Source organism: Sminthopsis crassicaudata, chromosome 1, assembly GCF_048593235.1.
Source record: "Sminthopsis crassicaudata isolate SCR6 chromosome 1, ASM4859323v1, whole genome shotgun sequence".
In the NCBI taxonomy this organism is placed as follows: Eukaryota; Metazoa; Chordata; class Mammalia; order Dasyuromorphia; family Dasyuridae; genus Sminthopsis; species Sminthopsis crassicaudata.
Window position 1 is genome coordinate 346,337 of NC_133617.1, and position 25,507 is coordinate 371,843.

A 25,507-nucleotide genomic window follows, 5' to 3' on the forward strand; every position below is an offset into this window, starting at 1 on the left:
GCTGAGGTCACCTTGGCCTCTGGCCCTTCCCCCTGCCGGGACCCCGAGGTGTGCGGTCCCCCCCTTTCCCCACCCCCAGCAATGACCCTCCAAGGGGCTGGGCCAACGCTTCTTGGAGGAGGAGCCACGGGCTGGGCCCGGCCAGGAGAGGGCTTCCGAGCCGGACAGAGGATGCAGGAGTGACCGGAGAAGAATTGGGGGCGGGGGACCCCGAGACAGGAGACCAAAGCTGCAGCAACGACGGGACGCCACGTGGGGGAGGGGAGAGAGGGCAAGGAGAGGAGGCGACAGGGGCACAGCCGCTGTGGGGGAGGGGGCGCTCCTGAAAGGGGCGGTGGCAGGACCCGAGGGGGGAGGGGAGGCTGCGGGCGATGGGGGGCTTCACACACACTCACAGGCACCTCACGAACGCTAGTACTGGCGCACACTCAGGAGCTTGTACACACGCACTGTGTACACGCGCACGTACGAGACATCATGGCCACAGACAAACTTCAAGTAGGGGTGCTCAGCTGTGCCCACGCGCGTGCGCACTGTCAGGTCCCAAGCCAGGGGACCCTCCTCCTGCCCGAAGCTAACAGAGGGAGCCGGGGCCACGCGTGCGCAGTGACACAAACCGCAGGGCTCGCTCAGTCCGGGGATTAGGAAAGGTTTTCTTCAGCCCCACAATTCAGCCCGCGGCTTTCCGGAATTGTCGTCCGGCGGTCACGGGCGCACAGGCTGCTGGGAAACCTTAGCTTCGGTCACCCCGGCGTTTGTGGGCAAGGTCCCGGCTCTGCTTGTCAGGGGCGGCCCCGACTTCCCCCGGCTTTCCTCGAGGAGCCAACGGCTTTCACTCGGGCGGCTGCGGTCTCTGTGGGCGGGATCCGCCAGCCCGAAGAAGTCACCGCCGGCGGCGCCTCCGGCTTCTCCCTCCCTTCGCCGGGGTCGCGGCTGTTTGGGGTCTGTAAGGGGGAGCTCCGAGCCCCTTCCCCTTCTCTCCGCCTCCCCCGGTACACAACAGGCGTTTAATAAAGGTTCCCTGACTTGGAGCTGCTCGCCTCTGACAGGCCTCGCCTCTGCGCGCAGCTCTGCGGAGACAATGGAGGCCCGGGAAGCTGCGCTGGAAGCTGAAGCCCGTGGCCGGAGTTGAGGAGGCGGAGCCTCCCAGGCTTGGGGAGCAGGAGAAAGAATGCTTGGGATGGAGAGATGACATGGGTTCTTCATGGGACAGGAGGCTGGAGCCCCTGGACGGAAGAGTCCCTGTGGGGAGTGAAATAGGAGGAGAGAGGAAGGGCTTTGAAGGAGCAGAGGGGAGGCCCTGCCATGTGTTTAGAGACAGAGGTGTTGGACAGGACTGGAGCAGTGCTTTAGGGAAATCCCTGAAATGACTGAACGGAGGATGGATGGGAGGAGGGAAAGGCCCATCAGCAAGCGATTGCAGGAATCTAGGGAGGAAGGGAGGACGAGCGTCAGAGCAGAGAAGAGGATTTACTGGAGAAATGTCACAAGGACAAAATCAATTTAATTCTGGTATGCTCAGTCCATCCTCTTTCCCATATAGCATTACTGTATCTGATGTCAAGAGGATCTGGAGCACTCCTTCCCAGGTCGGGGTCAGTTTGTCCTCCTTCCATGGCCGAACCATGACCCAGTGACACCTTTGAGGAGGGACAGGATGAAATGAGAGCAAAAAACTTGGGAAGACTTAGAAACACTGATTCAAAGGGCAGTGAATGGAACCTGGGAAACATTGTACACCATGAAAAGCAATATTGTACAATGAAGGAATGTAGCATTTTTTTTTATTCACTTTTCCAAATTATCCCCTCCCTCCCTCCACTCCCTCCCCCCCCATGACAGGTAATCCCATACGTTTTACATGTGTTACAATATAACCTAGATACAATACATGTGTGTAAATACCATTTTCTTGTTGCACGGAATGTAGCATTTCTTAGAAACAGGATGATCAATGACATTTTGCAAGGACTAATGATGAAAGAGTATCCATTATCACACAAAAAAAAACCCCCAAAAATCTAATATCATCTGATTACTAATTGAGGAATGCTATTTTCATTTTTTTTCTTTGTTTCTTTTCTTTTACAGAATGACTAAAATCGAAATTTTTACATGATTCCACATATATAAACAATATCTAAATGCTTATCAAGTCAAGGAGTGAGCAGCATAAAGAAAGATAGAAAATGGGAGTTGGAACACAAAACTTTAAAAATAAATTTTCATTTTAGCATGCAAATAGGAAACAATAAAATGTTAAACATTGACAAATTCACGGTTAAATATTTTAGGAAATAAAAATAATCTTAAACAATATAGTTAAAACATTTGCTAACCTATTCTTAAGTGGTCTAATGTGTCTCTATGGTTCTGTAGTACATAGAGAGCAACGGAAATAGAAGGAATATTTCAACACCAGGTCAGACTTTTGTGATTCTTTATATCTCACATCTTTGCTCTACAGATAAGTTAAGAAAATACCTTGAAGAAGATTCATAAGAACCCAATAGGCCTGAGTTGCTACTAGTAGAAACTAAAAATAGGAAACCTTTTTAGAGGACCTCATGTACATGATGTCTGAAGCCACATTTGAACTCAGGGCTTGACTCCAGCACGGTTCCTTTATCCTCTGAACCATCCACTACCCAGGCAGTTCCTAGAAAAACTAATTAGCTGACTTTTGAGCTGCTTAATTCTGGATAGCAGATGCACTTCCTAGGTGCTAAGAGAAATTAATTTAGACTCTTGAGATATTCTGAAATGACTTATCACCACCACCACCATAATTACCACCAAAGCAACAGGAACTCAGATCAACAGGGAGTTATTCCTGACATCATTTTAAATAGTGTTACGGGTCCAACAAGTCAAGAAAAACATGGAATGTTGAAAAGGAATTAGAATTAAAAGAAAGATTTTTAAAAGTTTTAAAACAAAGAGATGAAAACTAGAATCTATGGATAGAAATTGCGGAGAGAAAAAAATAGATCCTTTGTAATGTAAAAATCTCCTCATTATACGAGTAAATAAAATAGGCTACCTTGGAATATATGAAGGTTTCCATTCCTCTAGATCTTCAAGTGAAGGCTAAATAATAATTAACAAGAAACTGATAGTATCTCTTCTCTTTTCCAAGTCTGAGATTCTATAATCTTCCTTCCCTCTCTTGATGAAGTAAATAACTTCTCATTTTGTCAAAAGACTCAGGCACCCAAAATGTTTGTGGCAGCTCTTTTTGTTGTAGCTAGAAACTGGAAGATGAATGGATGTCCATCAGTTGGAGAATGGTTGGGTAAATTGTGGTATATGAAGGTTATGGAATATTATTGCTCGGTAAGAAATGACCAGCAGGAGGAATATAGAGAGGCCTGGAGAGACTTAAATCAACTGATGCTGAGTGAAATGAGCAGAACCAGAAGATCACTGTACACTTCAACAACAATACTGTATGAGGATGTATTCTGATGGAAGTGGAAATCTTCAACATAAAGAAGATCCAACTCACTTCCAGTTGATCAATGATGGACAGAGGTAGCTACACCCAGAGAAGAAACACTGGGAGGGGAATGTAAATTGTTAGCACTAATATCTGTCTGCCCAGGTTGCATGTACCTTCGGATTCTAATGTTTATTGTGCAACAAGAAAATTATATTCACACACATGTATTGTACCTAGACTATATTGTAACACATGTAAAATGTATGGTATTGCCTGTCGTCGGGGGGAGGAAATAGAGGGAGGGGGGGTAATTTGGAAAAATGAATACAAGGGATAATATTATAAAATTATATATATATATATATATATATATATAAAAGACTCAGGAACCCATAAAAAACAAATATATTACACCCCAGGGGTCATTTAAAAGGATTTCTTTTATCATGAAGACCATATGACATATGAGTCCCATTCCTTCCAGGAAAATGATTGAAGGTTTATAACTATTTTTTCCTTTGTACATCTATTTGTATGCATATCTGTCTGTACAGTATTTAGTGAAGATATCATTCTAGGCATGTTGTGCAAAGGTGTAGAAAACAGAGAAAAAGCACAGTGAAAAAATTGCCCTTTAATTCTTTAGGGCACTATTAGCATCTTTCATCTTTCAAGTAGAGAGGAACAGGTTTGATCAATGGCCTTATGTAGCAACCCAGAATTGAGCTGGGAAAGGCCTTTGGCTGGTAGCTGAGGTTACAGTTTGCAATTTTGAAAGATTTTGCTGGTGGGAGAACTGAGTATTGAAAAGCTAATGAGAGGTGTGAGGCTTTTCTTGATTAGTGGATAAGTATGATGCCCTTTAGCATGCAAGTAGATCTAGGTCTGAATGTTCCTAGTGAATTGGGACTGATCTTGTTGGACCCTTATTATCATGTCCCAGAAATTTGTGGCTCCCTTGAATTTAAGAGCTGGGGATAGATTACACTGAACAAAACCAGGGTTCTGATTGAAATCCAATCTTATCTGTAGATCATGGAGTATTTATTAAGTGTCTTCTATGTGCCAGGGAACAAAGAGAAAATATATCTATATGTTTGTCCTTTCCTCCCATTCCATTCTCTCTCCCTTTCTCTCTCTTTTTCTCTATCTTCCCCCCTCTCAGTTTGTCCATCATTTGACTTTTTAAGTCAAAAAGTGGCAACTACCTCATGTATCCCAAATTTGCTGATAATTTATTGGAAAGCATGGACAACACATTGGAAGAGAGAATCAAAAGCCTAAAGAACTTTATGGGTTAGAACAATGGGCAAGAACTTACAACATGAAATGTAATAGGAATAAAATGATGTCAAAATTATAATATTATAATTATTAGGTGGGAGAGGTATGGCTTGAAAATTGTCGAAAAAAAATCTATTTTAGTGGATCACAAGTTCAATATGAATCAACAATATAAGAAAGAAGCTCCAAATAGCTAATATGATCTTAAGGTCCATTAATCCAGAATTAGGATTATGATGAATTTGTATACTGAATCTAGATCAAATTTCTAGGTTCTTTGTTTGTTTTTTATTTAATTAATTACTTTTCCATTAAAATATGATTTCATTCCCATTAAGAAGGAAAAATGATCCCTTTTCTAAACATTGAGAGTCAAGCAACATAAACTCAAGTATTACCTATGGACAACAAAAAATGTTTCAGTTAAAACTCTGAATCTGTCAGTTCTTTGTGTATAAAGAGCAGTACTATGTTTCATCATTAGTCTTATTTAATCATAGTTGATCAGTGAAATGATCACAGCTCCCAAATCTTTCTTTCTTTTAAATTTTTGGAAAAAAAAAGTTTTAATTTTATTATTGGGGTAAAACAAGGTTTTCTGTAATACTGTATATAAAATATGAAGGCAAAGATTTTATACTATATTGCTGTTGCATAAATTGTTGTCCTTGTTCTGATGAGGTCTAGATTTGGGGTACCTAAATGAAATTAGAGTTTAGTTGAAGTGTCAGGTTCCGAGTACAGGAGTCAAATAGAGCTCCCCTGCAACCCCTTTGGATTTGGAGCAAGGATAAGGAATTAAATGAAGTCTAATAGTGGCTCAAGAATCTGCTGTAAAGGAAATTACAGACGCGAAAACCTAAATTGATAAAAGAGGTTTATTAGGGGGGTTTGAAGGTAAGATTATAATCTAGTTAGTAAAAGATGAAGGTAGAGATAAGAAGGCATGAGAAACAGGATTCCATTGTGCAGGGAGTCATTGGTGCCATGCATGCTGCTGCAATGTGTAGAATCTCTGCAAAGAGAGGACTCTAGTTTGGCTGTTTTGTAATGAGAGATTTAGGTAAAGGGGCCCATGGGTGAAGTCCAAGTTGGCTGGGTTTCAGCTAGGGCTAGAATTTGCTTAGTGGGGGTTGGGAAACCTGAGAAGATCATTAGAATGTGGGCTTGGACAGTCCATGTTGCCTCAGATTCCATGGGGGCTAGGTGAGCCTGGATCTCCTATTGGAATTCAAAGGGGTGCTTTTGACCAGGATTTATAGGTAAAAGGTCCTAGCTTCTTGAATTGATAATGTATCAAGTAGGAGGGGTTGGGAATCAGAAAGGAATAAATCAATCTGAAAGGACAAGTTTCCTGGACAAGGTCCCTTTAAGAAAGGGACCACAACCTTTTTCAGTTCTGCTCACATCCCTCTGCATGAGTTCATACAAATCTTTCCAGGTTTCTCAGAAACTGTTTCCTTCATCATTTCTCATACTACAGATTCATGTGTCATAATTTGTCCAGGCATTCCCCCATTGATAGTGGTGCTACAATTTAGGAAGGACATGGATATGTTGGAATGTGTCCAGCAGCCTGAAGAAGAGATTTATTGGGAGAGGAAAGGTGGCTCTTTTTACATGTTTGAAAAGGCAGAATGTGGAAGAGAAATTACAATTGACAGGTGTGTAGTGGTATCTCAAAGTTGTCTTAATTTGCATTTCTCTGATCAGTAGTGATTTGGAACACTCTTTCATATGAGTGGTTATAGTTTCAATTTCATCATCTGAAAATTGTCTGTTCATATCTTTTGACCATTTATCAATTGGAGAATGATTTGATTTCTTACAAATTAGGGTCAATTCTCTCTATATTTTGGAAATGAGGCCTTTATCAGAACCTTTAAGTGTAAAAATATTTTCCCAATTTGTTACTTCCCTTCTAATGTTATTTGCATTAGTTTTGTTTGTACAAAAGCTTTTTAATTTGATGTAATCAAAATCTTCTATTTTGTGATCAATAATGATCTCTAATTCTCCTTTGGTCATAAATTCCTTCCTCCTTCACAGGTCTGAGAGATAGACTATCTTTTATTCCTCTAATCTATTTATGATTTCATTCTTTATGCCTAAATCATGGACTCATTTTGATCTTACCTTGGTATATGGTGTTAAGTGTGGGTCCATATCTAATTTCTACCATACTAATTTGCAGTTTTCCCACCAGTTTTTTTCAAATAATGAATTCTTATCCCAAATGTTGGTGTCTTTGGGTTTGTCAAACACTAGATTGATATAGTTTTACCCTATTTTGTCCTGTGTACCTAATTTCTTCCACTGATCAACTAGTCTATTTCTTAGCCAATACCAAATGGTTTTGGTGACTGCTGCTATCTAATATAGCTTTAGATCAGGTACAGCTACGCCACCTTCATCTGACTTTTTTTCCATTAATTCCCTTGAAATTATCGACCTTTTATTCTTCCATATGGATTTTGTTGTTCTTTTTTTCTAGGTCATTAAAATAGTTTCTTGGGTGTCTGATTGATATAGCACTAAATAACTACATTAATTTGGGAGCGTTGTCATCTTTATTATTCGCTCGGCCTATCCAAGGGAACTGAATGTCTTTCCAATTATTTAAATCTGATTTTATTTTTGTGGCAAGTATTTTGTAATTTTGCTCATATAATTCCTGAATTTTCTTTGGTACATGAATTCCCAAATATTTTATACTCTCGACATTTGTTTTAAAAGGAATTTCTCTTTGTAGCTCTTGCTGTTGCATTTTGTTGGTGATGTATAAAAATGCTAAGGATTTATGTGGATTTATTTTGTATCCAGCAACTTTGCTAAAGTTGTGAATTATTTGTAATAACTTTTTATTAGAATCTCTGGCGTTCTCTATATATTTTGGAAATGAGACCTTTGTCAGAACCTTTGTTTTTAAAAATATTTTCCCAATTTGTTACTTCCCTTCTAATCTTGTTTGCATTAGTATTATTTGTACAGAAACTTTTTAGTTTGATGTAATCAAAATCTTCTACTTTGTGATCAATAATGATCTCTAGTTCTCCTCTGGTCATAAATTCCTTCCTCCTCCACAAGTCTGAGAGGTAGATTATCCTCTGTTCCTCTAATCTATTTATTATCTCCCTCTTTATGCCTAAATCATGGACCCATTTTGATCTTATCTTGGTATATGGTGTTAAGTGTGGATCCATATCTAATTTCTGCCATACTAATTTCCAGTTTTCCCAACAGTTTTTTCCGAATAATGAATTTTTATCCCTAATGTTGGAATCTTTGGGTTTGTCAAAGATTAGATTGCTATAGATGTACCCTTTTTTGTCCTTTGTATCTAATCTGTTCCACTGATCTACCGGTCTATTTCTTAGCCAATACCAAATGGTTTTGGTGACTGCTGCTATATAATATAGCTTTAGATCAGGTACACTTAGACCACCTTCCTCTGAGTTTTTTTTCATTAGTTCCCTTGCAATTCTTGACCTTTTATTCTTCCATATGAATTTTGTTGTTATTTTTTCTAGGTCATTAAAATAGTTTCTTGGGAGTCTGATTGGTATAGCACTAAATAAATAGATTAGTTTGGGGAGTATTGTCATCTTTATTATATTCGCTCGGCCTATCCAAGAGCACTGAATGTCTTTCCAATTATTTAAATCTGATTTTATTTTTGTGGCAAGTGTTTTGTAATTTTTCTCATATAATTCCTGACTTTTCTTTGGTAGATGGATTCCCAAATATTTTATACTCTCAACATTTGTTTGGAATGGAATTTCTCTTTGTAGCTCTTGCTGTTGCATTTTGTTGGTGATGTATAAAAATGCTAAGGATTTATGTGGATTTATTTTGTATGCAGCAACTTTGCTAAAGTTGTGAATTATTTGTAATAACTTTTTATTAGAATCTCTGGCGTTCTCTAAGTATACCATCATATCATCTGCAAAGAATGACAGTTTGATTTCCTCATTACCTACTCCTATTCCTTTAATGTCTTTCTCGACTCTTATTGCTGAGGCTAGCCTTTCTAATAAAATATTGAATAATAATGGTGATAGTGGGCAACCTTGTTTCACTCCTGATCTTACTGGGAAACGTTCCATTTTATCTCCATTACATATTATGCTTACTGACAGTCTCAAATATATGCTACTGCCTATTTTAAGGAATAGTCCATTTATTCCTACACTCTCAAGCGTTTTTAGTAGGAATGGATGTTGTATTTTATCAAATGCTTTTTCTGCATCTATTAAGATGATCATATGGTTTTTATTAATTTGATTATTAATATGGTCAAATATACTAATAGTTTTCCTAATATTAAACCAGCCCTGCATTCCTGGTATAAATCCTACTTGATCATAGTGTATTATCCTGGGGATGATTTTCTGAAGTCTTTTGCTAATATCTTATTTAAGATTTTAGCATCAATATTCATTAAGGAAATTGGTCTATAGTTTTCTTTCTCCATTTTCAACCTACCTGATTTAGGTATCAGTACCATGTCCGTGTCATAAAAGGAGTTTGGTAGGACTCCTTCATTCCCTATTTTTAAAAATAGTTTATATAACATTGGGGCTAATTGTTCTTTAAATGTTTGGTAGAATTCACATGTAAATCCATATGGTCCTGGGGTTTTTTTTCCTGGGGAGCTGATTAATAGCTTGTTCTATTTCTTTTTCTGAAAGGGGACAATTTAAGCAGTTTATCTCCTCCACTGTTAATCTAGGAAGCCTATATTTTTGGAGGTAGTCATCTTTTCACTTAAGTTATCAAATTTATTGGCATAAATTTGGCCAAAGTAATGTGAATTGTTAAATATGTCAGTTAAGGGACAGATTGTAGAAACACGAACAGTTTTAAAGACAATGGTAAAAGTATGTCAATATTCCAAAATTTCTGGCATACAAGTAAAGCAGGAACCAATAGGGTAAATGATTGCTCAGAAACCACATGCTAATAAAATGTAAAAAATAATAAATAGAATATCATTTATTAAATATATCAATACATTAATACAATAAATACATCAATACATTAGATACATCATTTACATTTTTGAAATACATCAATACATTAGAAATCAGACTAAAGAAGTTATAAAAACCAAATTATATTCTGAGGAAGGCCATGGTACTCCATCCCCTCTTCATTACAAGTATGGAGGACTAAGTGTGGAAAAAATACATACAGTTTTTTCATGTGTTGGATTAGGAGGGGATGAAAAAGACCTAGTTGAGAAGTGCAGGTGGCATGTTAACAAAAAAGAGCCACAATGAATTATTTTAAGAAGAATAGATTTTTCTCCTACTGAGTTGCCAGAATCTTATGAATTCTCTGGTAACAGTGAAGGGGTGGTTCCTGTCTGAAATCTCTCTATTTCATCATATTCTGTTTCTCTTTAATATGACTTTTCTGATGAGTAATAAGGACAGACCTCATACTAAAGCCTTTCCCACACTCTTTACATACAAAAGGTTTCTCTCCATTATGAGTTCTCTGATGAATAGTAAGGCATCCTCGATGTCTGAAGACTTTTCCACATTCTTACATTCAAAGGATCTCTGTCCAGTATGAAATCTTTGATGACACATGAGGTATCCTCTCTGGTTGAAGCCTTTTTCACATGGCTTACATACAAAGGGTTTCTCTCAAGTATGAACTCTCTGATGATAAGTGAGGCTGTGCTTCTGACTTAAACCTTTCCCACATTCGTTACATACAAATGGTTTCTCTCCAGTGTGAGTTCTCTGATGTACAGTAAGCTTTCCTCTCTCACTGAAGGCTTTTCCACATTCTTTACATTCAAAGGGTTTCTCTCCAGTGTGAGTTCTCTGATGTACAATAAGATATCCTCTCTCACTGAAGGCTTTTCCACATTCATTACATACAAAGGGTTTCTCTCCAGTGTGAGTTCTCTGATGTACATTAAGGCTTCCTCGATGGCTGAAGGCTTTTCCACATTCTTTACATTCAAAGGGTTTCTCTCCAGTGTGAATTCTCTGATGTACTGTAAGGCACCCTCGACGGCTGAAGGCTTTTCCACATTCATTACATTCAAAGGGTTTCTCTCCAGTGTGAGTTCTCTGATGTACAATAAGATATCCTCTCTCACTGAAGGCTTTTCCACATTCATTACATACAAAGGGTTTCTCTCCAGTGTGAGTTCTCTGATGTACATTAAGGCTTCCTCGATGGCTGAAGGCTTTTCCACATTCTTTACATTCAAAGGGTTTCTCTCCAGTGTGAATTCTCTGATGTACTGTAAGGCACCCTCGACGGCTGAAGGCTTTTCCACATTCATTACATTCAAAGGGTTTCTCTCCAGTGTGAGTTCTCTGATGTACAATAAGATATCCTCTCTCACTGAAGGCTTTTCCACATTCATTACATACAAAGGGTTTCTCTCCAGTGTGAATCCTCTGATGCACAATAAGGCTTCCTCGACGGCTGAAGGCTTTTCCACATTCATTACATACAAAGGGTTTCTCTCCAGTGTGAGTTCTCTGATGTACATTAAGCCTTCCTATTTGGCTGAAGGCTTTTCCACATTCCTTACATAGGAAGGGTTTCTCTCTAGTATGAACTCTCTGATGAATACTGAGATTGTACTTCTGACTAAAACCTTTCCCACATTCTTTACATACAAATGGTTCCTCTCCAGTGTGAGTTCTCTGATGTGCAGTAAGGAAATCTTGATGACACCCACTGAAGTTTCTGCTCTTGGGACTCCAGGCTCTTTGTTGCTTCTCCAACACAGAGATCAGATCCAGTGTGGAAACAGGAATCCCCACAGAGATCAAGTTCTGGTAGTTTTCCAGCATCACATACTTGTGCAGGGCTCTCTGGGCAGGATCCAGAAGCCTCCACTCCTCGCTGGTGAAGTCCACAGCCACATCCCAGAACGTCACCGGTTCCTGAATGGGGGCCATGAGAAAGCCAGAAGTCACAGCCTCCTTGGGCTCCATCTGCTGCCTGGGGATGAGCAGAGTCTTCACAGGTCGGAGGGAGTTCTCCACTGAACTCACCAATCCTGTCACTTGATCTGCTGAGTGTAGGGCTTCACATCCAGGCCCTCACTTGGGCACCAAATATAGTATACTTTCTTGAACCTCCAAATGGAGGTGAGAAAATACACTATTCTTTCTAGAGGCACACACTGATTGCCAAAAGATATTGTCCAGACTAGGTCTCTGGAGGATCTCAGGACCAGCCTTGGTCTTAGTGGAGGAGTGAAGGAGGCAGGAGAGCCATTAGGATGGTCAAAGATGAAGTGTCTCTTTCCAGTCTTCTCATCCCTTAAAAAGCTCACTATGATTACATCAGCACAGCACACTGAGCAAGTGGTAACTAGGGCAGCTGTGCATCCTTCAGCATACTGACTTAACACATTTGTTAAGTATAAGTACCCTGCTGTTGATATGTAAATAGAACACAGGTGGTCAGGCCCTCCTTGACTTCTCAGGAAAGGTGAGAACACCAAAGGGAGCTGGGAAGATAACCAGACGTTGTAATCAGGTTCCCTCTGGCCTGAAGGCTCTTATATATTACCCAGAGTTCTCCTACTCTCTGTGTCCCTCTGCCAATCAACATAATTATAAGTAGATGAAAATGTCTGTAGGCATCAGCTTAGGGCCAGCTCCTGCACTTGGAACCCTCCACCTGGAATAAATCTAGTTGGAAGAACTCAAGTGTTTTGAGGGAACAGATCCTTCTCTTTCACAATAATCAAGAACCACAAGCTCCCAGGGAGCATAGCAAGTCAAACCTCTGCCCTGAGCCTGGGCCACAAGTCATCCCCCTGGTATTCCTTGAAGGATGGAGGTCTCAAAGCACTGCCAGCCACTGCCAACTACCCGACCTCACACTGGCAGACTCCGAGCCCAGGAAGAACAGCATCCCCAGGACCTCTGGCTCCTTGTAGCCCAAACCTCCCCAGTGACCAGCAGGACGGCAGCCTGTGGGGAGGGCTCAGCCACAGCCAGTGAAGTCCCGGGACAATGGGAAGACCCACAACCTGGCTCAGCACTGTCCCCTGAGAGAAGTTGATGTCACCTTGGCCTCTGGCCCTTCCCTCTGCTGGGACCCCGAGGTGTGTGGTCCCCCCTTTTCTCCAAGCCTGTCTGTGAGCCAAATTCACAGCAGGAGTGGGCCACTCCCAATAAAATGTTCACAACTTTTATACATTTCAGACAAAGAACCTCCAAAATCCCACAGTCTATATGTTGTGATTGGTCACATAAGTCTGTATTCTCCTACTTGGTCAGTGGAATGTAATAGACAAGGTGACATCTAGCTTCTTTGATTTTAGTCCCTTCTTTGGACAATGGAATGTAGTCCAGGCTTATTTAAAATCCTGTGACTGGGCCCTATAGGCTTGATCTACTTTAGCTAACACTCTCTGATCAATATGTACTTAATCTATAAATTCTTCACTTTTCTACATAATCCCTCCTCTTACATATATATATATATATATTTCCTCTTGAAGAACTTACATTGTGGTGAAATTCAATTAACATCTCTACACATGGCTTGTTATTCTCCTCTTCTGGATCATCCCCTGCTACTGCCTCCCATTCCTCTTTCTGTAAAAACATTATTTTAATGGCAAGTCCTGTATGTAAGATTTTTTTTTCTAATTTTATTTTTTTATTTACAAGACATATGCATAGGTAATTTTTCAGCATTAGCAATTTCAAAACCTTTTATTCCAACTTTTCCACTCCTCCCCCCCCCCCTTACCCCAGATGGCAGGTTGACCAATTCATGTTACATGTGTAAAAGTATAAGTTAAATACAATATATGTATACATGTCCAAACAGTTATTTTGCTGTACAGAAAGAATCAGACTTGGAAACAATGTACAAGTAGCCTGTGAAGGAAATAAAAAATGCAGGCGGACAAAAATAAAGGGATTGGGAATTCTATGTGGTCATCTCCCAGAGTTCTTTCGCTGGGTGTGGCTGGTTCAATTCATTACTGCTCTATTGGAACTGATTTAGTTCATGTCATTGTTGATGATGGCCTCGTCCATCAGAATTGGGCATCATATAGTATTGTTGTTGAAGTATATAATGATCTCCTGGTCCTCCTCATTCCACTCAGCATCAGTTCATGTCAGTCTCTCCAGGCCTTTCTGTAATCATCCTGTTGGTCATTTCTTATGGAACAATAATATTCCATAATATTCTTATACCACATTTTATTCAGCCATTCTCCAATTGATGGGCATCCACTCAGTTTCCTATTTCTGGCCACTATAAAGAGGGCTGACACAAACATTCTTGCACTGTATGTAAGGTGCTTGATAGTGGTCTTTGAATTATTTTTGTTACCAATGTAACATTATACAGGGTAAACATAGTGGGAACAGAATAATACCACTGATTGCAATGTCTATACCATGACAGCTGTTTCCACCAGCTACCATCAGACTAAGACCACCAGCTATTTGTGAAGGGAGATTTCTAAACTTGTACAGCCACATGAACTATCTTGCAAATGCCCTCAGTAATTTATTTTACTATTTGTCGGTTGTCATCAATTTGCATACAACAAGTGGACGGTTTTGTTTCCCATGGACCCCTCCTTCCTCTGCTAACAGATAATCTAAAACTAATCTATGTTATAAAACCACTTTTCTTGTTTGAGTGACTTGATTGACTAATAGATCAAGGGCTGTTAGGATTACCAGGTGAGAACTCAGGTTGTCTGGACAGTGACAAGGTGAGAACTCAGGTTGTCTGGACAATGACAAGGTGAGAACTCAGGTTGACTTGACTTTGGTTCGGGCCTTTAAAGGGAGTTTACACCTTAGGAATTCTAAGAGTAGGAAGTTCATTGGTGGAAGTATTTCCCCACGCCCCATTGAGTTCTCACATTTCTATTCTCTGGGAGGATAAAAGAAGGGCAGCATTGGGTGTGAGAGAATTGACTCTGGGCTGAAAGGACAAGAGCTGGAGGAGATTCAGAGCTCCCAAGAAACCTGCGCACAGAAGGAAAAGATTTTATAGATCTCCTCCCAGAGAAGGATTAAAATTGAGTAGCCGACTGGACCCTCACAATTCAAGAACATTACAAAAGGTCTAGCAGTTTGGTTAGTGGTTGCCTCTAAGGCTGCCTGCTGTTGAATTAATATAATATATATTAATATAAAATAATATTATAATATATTAACATATTATATTGACATTAATATATTATAATATATATTAATATAATACATTAATATTATATGTAATATATATGCATATATATATATATGTGTGTGTGTGTGTGTGTGTGTGTGTGTGTGTGTGTGTCCAATATCCCCAACCACCATCTTGGGCCCAAATTCCTTGATAATTTGTGCTGGGAGCCAGGCATCTCCCCATTCATTATCATGACCAGGTTGTCCTCATTACCCCCTAATGAATGCTGGTGGACACAATTAAGCACTGATCCATCATTACAAACAGTATTTAACTTGCTCCATCAATGATCACCACAGTCTATAATATCTTCTCTCTCTGGTTGACATGTAAAAGTCCATTCACACTTACTCTCTCCTATCCATGGCCCTGCACCTGTTTGATTTAGGCAATGCCCCAATAAGGTATCTCAGATAAATATCGCTAACAAGATTTTATGTGCAGAGTTCCTTTTCAATGTTTGTCTCAGCTTCTTCTCTGGATTCAGTTTGTAAGTTCACACCCTTGGAGTGTCCTTTGGGCCTTTAATTCTGGTATGCTCAGTCCATCCTCTTTCCTCTATAGCACTGCTATATGTGATGTCAAGAGGATCTGGAACAGTCCTTCCCAGGTCGGGGTAGGTTTGTCCTCCTTCCACGTCGGAACCATGACCCAGTGACACTTTTGAGGAGGGACAGAAAGAAACAAGAGTGCAAAACACTCAGGAAGACTTAGATACAATGATTCAAAGGGAAGTGAATGGAACCTGGGAAACATTGTACATCATGAAGAGCAATATTGTACAATAAGGGAATGTAGCAATTTTCAGCAACACTATGATCCATGACATTTTGCAAGGACTAATGATGAAAAAGTATCCATTATGACACACACACACACAAAAACCACCTAATATTATCTGACTACTAATTGAGGAATGCTATTTTTATTTTCTTTCTTTGTTTCTTTCTTTTCTTTTACAGAATAACTAAAATGGAAATTTTTACATGATTCCACATGTATAAATAATATCTAAATGCTTATAAAGTCAAGGAGTGAGCAGCATAAAGAAAGATGGAAAATAGGAGCTGGAACACAAAACTTTAAAAAGGATTTGTAATTTTAGCATGCAAATGGAAACAATAAAATGTTAAATGTTGACGGATTCACTGTTAAATATTTTAGGAAATAAAAATAATCTTAAACAATATAGTTAAAACACCTGCTAACCTATTCATAAGTGGTCTGATGTGTCTCTATGGTTCTGTAGTACAAAGGAAATAGAAGGAATATTTTAACACCAGATCAGAGTTTTGTGATTCTTTATACCTCACATAACTTTGCTCTACTGAAAAGTTAAGAAAAGAATACCTTGAAGGAGGAAGTTCATAAGAACCCAATAGGCCTGAGTTGCTACTACTAGAAATTAAAAATAAGAAAACCTTTTAGAGGACCCAATCTACATGATGTCTGAACCCACATTTGAACTCAGGTCTTGACTCCAGAGCTGATCCCTTATCCTCTGAACCAGCAGCAACCCAGCTAGTTCCTAGAAAAACTCATAATCTGACAATGTGAATTGTGTAAGGACTGTTTTTGAGATGCTTAATTCTGGATAGCAGATGCACTTCCCAGGTGCTAAGGGAAATTAATTTAGACTCTTGAGATATTCTGAAATGACTTATCACCATCTCCATCACAACCATCACCACAATTACCACCACAGCAACAGGAACTCAAATCAACAGGGAGTTATTCCTGACATCACTTTGAATAGTGTTATGTGTCCAACAAGTCAAGAAAAACATGGAATGTTGAAAAGGAATTAGATTTAAAAGAAAGTTTTTTAAAAGTTTTAAAACAAAGAGAGAAAAACTAGAATCTATGGATAGAAATTGCAGAGAGAAAAAAAGTAGATTCTTTGTAATGTAAAAATCTCCCCATCATTTGAGTAAGTAAAATAGGCTACCTTGGAATATATGAAGCTTTCTGTTCTTCTAGATCTTCAAGTGAAGGTTAAATAATAATTTATCAAGGAAGTGATAATACCTATGCTCTTTTCCAACTCTGACATTGTAAAATCTTCCTTCCCTCTCTTGAAGAAGTAAATGACTTCTCATTTTGTCAAAAGACTCATGCATCCATTAAAAACAAATATATTACACCCCGGGGGTCATTTAAAATTATTTCTTTTATCATGAAGACTATAGGACATATGAGTCCCATTCCTTCCAGGAAAATGATTGAAGGTTTATAACTATTGTTTCCTTTGTGCATCAATTTGTATGCATATTTGTCTGTGCAGTATTTAGTGAAGATATCATTCTGGGCATGTAGTGCAAAGGTGTAGAAAACAGAGAAAAAATTGGCCCTCTTGAATTCTTTAGGGCACAATTAGCATCTTTCATCTTTCAAGTAGAGAGGAACAGGTTTGATCAATGGCCTTATGTAGCAACCCAGAATTGAGCTGGGAAAGGCTCATGGCTGGTGGCTGAGGTTAAAGTTTGCAATTTTGAAAGAATTTGCTGGTGGGAGAACTGAGTATTGAAAAGCTAATGAGAGGTGTGAGGCTTTTCTTGATTAGTGGATGAGTATGATGCCCTTTAGCATGGAAGCAGATCTAGGTCTGAATGTTCCAAGTTAATTGGGGCCGATCTCGTTGGACCCTTATTATCATGTCCCAGAAGTTTGTGGCTCCCTTGAATTTAAGAGCTGGGGATAGATTACACTGAACAAAACCAGGGTTCTGATTGAAATCCAATCTTATCTGTAGATCATGGAGTATTTATTAAGTGTCTTCCATGTGCCAGGCAACAAAGAAAATATGTATCTATATATTTGTCCTTTCTTCCCATTCCATTCTCTTTCCCTTTCTCTCTTTTTTTCTCTGTCTTCCCCCTCTCACTTTGTCCATCATTTGATTTTTTTTAAGTCAAAAAGCAGCAATTAGCTGATGCATCCCAAATTTTGCTGATAATTTATTGGAAAGCATGGACAACATATTGGAAGGGAGAATCAAAAGCCTAAAGAACTTTGTGGGTTACAACAATGGGCAAGATCTTACAACATGAAATGTAATAGGAATAAAATGATGTCAAAATTATAATATAATTATTAGGTGGGAGAGGTATGGCTTGAAAATTGTCGAAAAAAAATCTATTTTAGTGGATCACAAGTTCAATATGAATCAACAATATAAGAAAGAAGTTCCAAATAGCTAATATGATCTTAAGGTCCATTAAAGCGAACACTAAATCCAGAATTAGGATTATGATGAATTTGTATACTGTATTCAGATCAAATTTCTGCGTGCTTTATTTTGTTTTTTTTTTAATTAATTACTTTTCCATAAAAAATATGATTTCATTCCCATTAAGAAGAAAAAATGATCCCTTTTGTAAACATTGAGAGTCAAGCAACATAAACTCAAGTATTACCTATGGACAACAAAAAATGTTTCAGTTAAAACTCTGAATCTGTCAGTTCTTTGTGTATAAAGAGCAGTACTAGGTTTCATCATTAGTCTTATTTAATCATAGTTGATCAGTGGAATGATCACTGCTACCAAAACTTTCTTTCTTTTAAATTTTTGAAAAAAAAGTTTTAATTTTATTATTGGGGTAAAATAAGGATTTCTGTAACATTGCATGTACAATATGATGGCAAAGATTTTATACTATATTGCTGTTGCATAAATTGTTGTCCTTGTTCTGAAGAGATCTAGATTTGGGGTACCTAAATGAATTTAGAGTTTACTTGAGGTCTGGTGGCAGGGTTGGAGTACAGGGTGTCAAATAGAGCTCTCCTGCAACCCCTTTGGATTTGGCGCTAGGATAAAGAATTTAATGAAATCTAATAGTGGCTCAAGAGTCCCCTATGAAGGAATTTATGGACCCGAAAACTTAAACTGATAAAATAAGTTTATTATGGCGTTTGAAGGTAAGATTATGGTCTAGTTAGTAAGAGGTGAATGTAGAGATCAGAAGGCATGAGGAACAAGATTCCAGTGGGCAGAGAGAGAGTCATTGGTGCCACACATGATGCTGGAATGTGTAGAACCTCTGCAAAGAGAGGACACTAGCTTGGCTCTTTTGTACTGAGAGATTTAGCTAAAGGGGCTCGTGAGTGGAGTCCCAAGTTGGTTCCTGGCTGGGTTTCATAGAGGGCTAGAATTTGCTTGGTATAGATTGAGAAACCTGAGAAGATGATTAGAATGGGGGCTGAGACAGGCCAAGTTGGCTCAGATCCCATGGGGGCTGGAATAGCCTGGATCTCCTATTGGAATTCAAAGGGGTACCTTTGAGCAGGATTTGTGGATCAAATGTCCTAGCTTCATGAATTGATAGTGCAATAGCTAGGAGGGGTTGGGAATCAGAAAGGAATAAATTAATCTGAAAGGACTAGTTTCTTAAAGGGACCACAACCTGGATTGGTTCTGCTTACATCCCTCTGCATCAGTTCATACAAATCTTTCCAGGTTCCTCAGAAACTTTTTCATTTATCATCTTTCATAGCACAACATTATTTTATCAGACTCATGTATCATAATTTGTCCAGGCATTCTCCTACTGATAGTGGTGCTACAATTAAGAAGAACGTGAATATCTCAGAATCTGTCCAGCAGCCTGAAGAAAAGAAGAGGAGAGGTGGCTCTCTTGAGTTATTTGAAGAAGCAGCATGTGGAAGGGAAATTACAATTGTTTTATTTATCCATAGAGCTAAGAACCATAACCTATGCATGAAAATTGCTGAGAGGAAGAGTTTGATTCCTCTTAATGTAAAATTTCCTAATAATAAAAGCAAATATCAAAGTGGAATGAATTATGTCAAGAAGCAATGCTATGGCATATGAATGAATTGGAATAATGTCACAATTTGTTTGATTGATGATTTCTTTCCTATTCTCCTTTTCCCTTCAAACTCTCCCATTATCAGTTCTTTTCTTTTTCTTTTCTTTTTTTTTATGAGTCCTTTCTTTTCATTGGCCAAAATATATGAGATTCAATTTCAGTTTTTGTCCTTGCAATGAGGGATTTAATGTATTTATTCAAGAATTGACTTATTTGATCTCTTTGTTGTCCAAGGAATTTCCTTTTTTTTAAAGGAAATTAATATATATGTGTGTGTGCATATATCTATCTATCTATCTATCTATCTATCTATGTATATACATAGATAGATAGATAGATAGATAGATAGATAGATAGATAGATATACACACACACATATATATATCAGAAATGCTAATCACTTACTTCACAGATGACAACATAAATTAAATAATGATCAATTCAGACAGCACTGCAAAAGTTTATTTTAAATGGAAAATGAAATAGTGAAATGTTAAATATGTCAGTCAAGGGACAGATTGTAGAAACAGGAACACTTTTAAAGACTATGGTAAAAGTGTGTCAATATTCCAAAATTTCTGGCAGATAAAGCAGGTACCAATAGTATAAATTATTGCTCAAAAGCCATATACTAATAAAATGTAAAAAATAATAAATAGAATATCATTTATTAAATATATCAGTACATTACTACAATAAATACATCAATACATTTAATATATCAATTACAATTTTGAAATACATCAATGCATTAGAAATTAGACTAAAGAAGTTATAAAAACCAAATCAAATTCTGAAGGAAGACCATGGTACTCCATCCCCTCTTCTTTACAAGTATGGTGGACTCAGTGTGAAACAATATATACAATGTCAGTTTTTCCATGTGTGGGATTTGGAGGGGAACAAAAAAGCCCAGGTTGAGAAGTGCAGGTGACATGTTAACCAAAAGAGCCCCAATGAATTATTTTACAAAGATAGCTGTTTCTCCTAATGAGCTGCCAAAATCATAAAAATTACTGTTAACAGTGATGGTTGGTTCCGGTCTTAAATCTCTCTATTTCAACAAATGTTGTTTCTCTTTAGTATGAATTTTGTGATGGGTAATAAGGCTAGACCTCTAACTAATTACACTCATTATGTGCAAAGGATTTCTCTCTAGTATGAATTCCCTGATGATAAGTGAGATGGTGTCTCTTTGTAAGACTTCCCACATTCCTTACATACATGGTTTCTCTCTAGTGTGAGTTCTCTGATGTACAGTAAGGTGTCTTCTCTCACTGAAGGCTTTTCCACATTCATTACATACAAAGGGTTTCTCTCCAGTGTGAGTTCTCTGATGTACAGTAAGGTGTCCTCTCTTACTGAAGGCTTTTCCACATTCATTACATACAAAGAGTTTCTCTCCAGTGTGAATCCTCTGATGTGTAGTAAGGCTACTTTTGTGGCTAAAGGTTTTTCCACATTCACTACATACAAAGGGTTTCTCTCCAGTATGAACTCTGTGATGATTAGTGAGACGGTATTTCTCACTAAAACCTTTCCACATTCCTTGCATACAAATGGTTTCTCTCCAGTGTGAGTTCTCTGATGTACAGTAAAGCTTTTTTTGTGGCTAAAGGTTTTTCCACATTCACTACATATAAAGGGTTTCTCTCCAGTATGAACTCTGCGGTGAATAGTGAGATAGCTGCTCTGACTAAAACCTTTTCCACATTCCTTACATAGAAAGGGTTTCTCTCCAGTATGAACTCTTTGATGAGTAGTGAGATGGTATTTCTCACTAAAACCTTTCCCACATTCCTTACATACAAATGGTTTCTCTCCAGTGTGAGTTCTCTGATGTGCAATAAGGCACTGTCTCTGGGTGAAGACTTTTCCACATTCGTTACATTCAAAGGGTCTCTCTGCAGTATGAACTCTCTGATGATAAGTGAGGTGATATCTCTGAGTAAAAGCTTTCCCACATTGCTTGCACACAAATGGTTTCTCTCCAGTGTGAGTTCTCTGATGTGCAATAAGGCACTTTCTCTGGGTGAAGACTTTTCCACATTCGTAACATTCAAAGGGTCTCTTTGCAGTATGAACTCTCTGATGATAAGTGAGGTGATGTCTCTGAGTAAAAGCTTTCCCACATTGCTTGCACACAAAAGGTTTCTCTCCAATGTGAGTTCTCTGATATTCAGTAAGGAAATCTTGATGAGACCCACTGGAATCTCTGCTCTTGGGACTTGATGTTCCTTCTTGCTCCTTCAACACACAGATCAGATCCAGTCTGGAAACAGGAATCCCCACAGAGAGCAGGTTCTGGTAGTTCTCCATCATCACATTCCTGTGCAGGGCCCTCTGGGCAGGCTCCAGAAGCCTCCACCCCTCACTGGTGAAGTCCACAGTCACATCCTGGAAGGTCACGGGTTCCTGAGTTGGGGCCATGAGAAAGCCGGAAGTCACACCGTCCTTGGGCTCCATCTGTTGCCTGGGGATGAGCAGAGTCTCCACAGGTCTCAGGGCTTCTCCAGTGAACTCGCCACTCCTGTCAGTTGAGCTGCTGAGTGTAGGACTTCAGGTCCAGGGCCTTACTTGGGGGCCAAATATAGTGAGCCTCCAAATTGGGTTAAATAAATACACTCGGCTTTCTAGAGGCCCACACTGGGTGCCAAAGTGTAGTGTCCGGACTAGCTCTCTGGAGGATCTCCAGACCAGCCTTGGTCTTAGTGGAGGAGGGAGGGAGGCAGGAGAGCCACCAGGACAGTCCAAGATGAAGTGTCTCTTTCCAGTCTTCTCAGCCCTTAAATACCTCAGCATGATTACATCAGCACAGCACCCTGAGCAAGTGGTAACTAGGGCAGCAGTGCATCCCATAGCACATTAATTTAACACTTTTGTTAAGTATAAGTACCCTGCTGTTTACATGTAAACAGAACACAGGTGGTTACTCCCTCATTGACTTCTCCTGAGAAGTGAGAACACCAAAGAGAGGTGGGAAGATAATCAGACATGGTCAGCAGGTTCTCTCTGAGCCAAAGGCTCTTATACCTTACCCAGAGTTCCCCCACTCTCTGAGGCCCTCTGCCAATCAACACAAACACAAGTAGATGAAATGTCCCTTGGCATCAGCTTAGGGCCGGCTCCAGCCCTTGGAACCATCCACCTGGGACAAATCTAGTTGGAAGCCCCCAAGTGTTTGGAGGGAACAGATGCTTCTCTTTCCCAGTCATCAAGAACCACAAGCTCCCAGGGAGCCAGGCAAGTCTCACCCCTGCCCTGGGCCTGAGTCATCCCCCCAGTGTCCCTTGAGGAGGGGGGGGGGGGGTCTCAAGCACTGCCAGGGCTGCCAGCCACTGCCCCCTCCTGGCCTCACCCAGGGAGACTCCGGGCCCAGGAAGAGCCGCATCCCCGGGGCCTCTGGCTCCTTGCAGCCCAAACCTCCCCCGGGACCGGCAGGGCGGCAGCCTGTGGGGAGGGCTCAGCCACAGCCAGGGAAGCCCCGGGACAATGGGAAGCCCCACAGCCCGGCTCAGCCCCGGCCCCCGAGAGAGGCTGAGGTCACCTTGGCCTCTGGCCCTTCCCCCTGCCGGGACCCCGAGGTGTGCGGTCCCCCCCTTTCCCCACCCCCAGCAATGACCCTCCAAGGGGCTGGGCCAACGCTTCTTGGAGGAGGAGCCACGGGCTGGGCCCGGCCAGGAGAGGGCTTCCGAGCCGGACAGAGGACGCAGGAGTGACCGGAGAAGAATTGGGGGCGGGGGACCCCGAGACAGGAGACCAAAGCTGCAGCAACGACGGGACGCCACGTGGGGGAGGGGAGAGAGGGCAAGGAGAGGAGGCGGCAGGGGCACAGCCGCTGTGGGGGAGGGGGCGCTCCTGAAAGGGGCGGTGGCAGGACCCCGGAGGGAGGGGAGGCTGCGGGCGATGGGGGGCTGCACGCACACTCACAGGCACCTCACGAACGCTAGTACTGGCGCACACTCAGGAGCTTGTACACACGCACTGTGTACACGCGCACATACGAGACACCATGGCCACAGACAGGCTTCAAGGACTGGGGCTCAGCAGTGCCCACGCGCGTGCGCACTGTCAGGACCGAAGCCAGGGGACCCTCCTCCTGCCCGAAGCTAACAGCGGGAGCCGGGGCCACGCGTGCGCAGTGACACAAACCGCAGGGCTCGCTCAGTCCGGGGATTTGGAAAGGTTTTCTTCAGCCCCACAATTCAGCCCGCGGCTTTCCGGAATTGTCGTCCGGCGGTCACGGGCGCACAGGCTGCTGGGAAACCTTAGCTTCGGTCACCCCGGCGTTTGTGGGCAAGCTCCCGGCTCTGCTTGTCAGGGGCGGCCCCGACTTCCCCCGGCTTTCCTCGAGGAGCAAACGGCTTTCACTTGGGCGGCTGCGGTCTCTGTGGGCGGGATCCGCCAGCCCGAGGAAGTCACCGCCGGCGGCGCCTCCGGCTTCTCCCTCCCTTCGTCGGGGTCGCGGCTGTTTGGGGTCTGTAAGGGGGAGCTCCGAGCCCCTTCCCCTTCTCTCCTCTGCCTCCCCCGGTACACAACAGGCGTTTAATAAAGGTTCCCTGACTTGGAGCTGCTCCCCTCTGACAGGCCTCGCCTCTGCCCGCAGCTCTGCCGAGACAATGGAGGCCCGGGAAGCTGCGCTGGAAGCTGAAGCCCGTGGCCGGAGTTGAGGAGGCGGAGCCTCCCAGGCTTGGGGAGCAGGAGAAAGAATGCTTGGGATGGAGAGATGACATGGGTTCTTCATGGGACAGGAGGCTGGAGCCCCTGGACGGAAGAGTCCCTGTGGGGAGTGAAATAGGAGGAGAGAGGAAGGGCTTTGAAGGACTTTGAAAAGCTAACAGGATTTTGTGTTTGATCCTCGGAGCAGCGGGGAGGCCCTGCCATGTGTTTAGAGACAGGTCGTTGGACAGGACTGGAGCAGTGCTTTAGGGAAATCCCTGAAATGACTGAACGGAGGATGGATGGGAGGAGGGAAAGGCCCATCAGCAAGCGATTGCAGGAATCTAGGGAGGAAGGGAGGACGAGCGTCAGAGCAGAGAAGAGGATTTACTGGAGAAATGTCACAAGGACAAAATCAAGAGATTGATTGTGAGGGAATGGGTACATCTCCAATAATAGATGATGTTAGTTTCATCAGAGATGGAGAAACTGGCAGCTCCCGGAATGTTTTTAAAGAAGAGTGTGAAAAATGGATTAGAGGAATGGGATGAAAATTGGAAAAATAGGAAGCTAGGAGTTCAATGAGGAGATGTCTACACTGTCTTACAAGGAAGACATAATTAGGGGCTAAATGAGTGGCAGCCTGAATGGAGAGAGGGAACTGGATGCAAGAGATAGCATGAGCATAATGCTGAGATTTGCCAATTAACTGAACACTTTGGGGAAGGGCAGAGAAGATTTGAGAATGATGCAGAAGTTTTGAGCTCAGCAGATTATAAGAATAGCTGTATAAAAAAGTTTGTAGAAAACTTACGTTTGGAGAATGAATGAATCTGAGGGAGTGAGGGCATATTGTGCTCCATTTTGGACATGTTAGTTTGAGGTGTCTGTGGGGCATCCAGTGGGAGATACGCAGAGCAGGAACTGATGTGGCGTTAGATGCCCACTGATAGCGAATTAGAGCTTAGGAGGAAGACACTAGGAATCTCTTCTAGGAGAGAAGAAATATCTCTTTTTGACTGTTAAAAAAAACCTAATGCTAATCATTGCCTTGTGACAAACAAAGGCACACAAAGTCTAGGGTGCTGAAGATTGA

At 41.1% G+C, this 25,507-nt stretch overlaps 2 protein-coding genes and 1 gene segment (V, D, J or C); all 3 read right to left on the bottom strand.

The window, feature by feature from the left end:
• Window positions 1-25,507, bottom strand: part of LOC141556155 (immunoglobulin lambda variable 9-49-like) — a 1,090,947-nt gene that overhangs the window by 318,007 nt on the left and 747,433 nt on the right.
• On the bottom strand, window positions 10,060-12,057 carry LOC141556036 (uncharacterized). Its single transcript, XM_074289512.1, has 2 exons — window positions 10,431-12,057; window positions 10,060-10,263 (listed from the first exon to the last, which is right to left on the bottom strand). Exons 1-2 carry the CDS (start codon window positions 11,695-11,697, stop codon window positions 10,106-10,108), a joined length of 1,425 nt encoding a protein of 474 aa, XP_074145613.1. The 5' UTR covers window positions 11,698-12,057; the 3' UTR covers window positions 10,060-10,105.
• LOC141556077 (uncharacterized) lies at window positions 20,152-23,299 on the bottom strand. The gene is given in 2 exon segments (XM_074289588.1): window positions 20,152-21,291; window positions 21,294-23,299. Coding segments are annotated over 2 exon segments (1,248 nt in total). The 5' UTR covers window positions 22,219-23,299; the 3' UTR covers window positions 20,152-20,968.

Bases quoted from the DNA above. Each gene is read 5' to 3' on its own strand.
- LOC141556036 (XM_074289512.1), bottom strand. From the start codon at position 11,697: ATGGAGCCCAAGGAGGCTGTGACTTCTGGCTTTCTCATGGCCCCCATT. The intron at 10,264-10,430 runs GTTTAAGTCAGA...AATGTGGAAAAG, and splicing joins ATGTAACGAATGTGGGAAAG to TCTTCAGACATCGAGGATGC.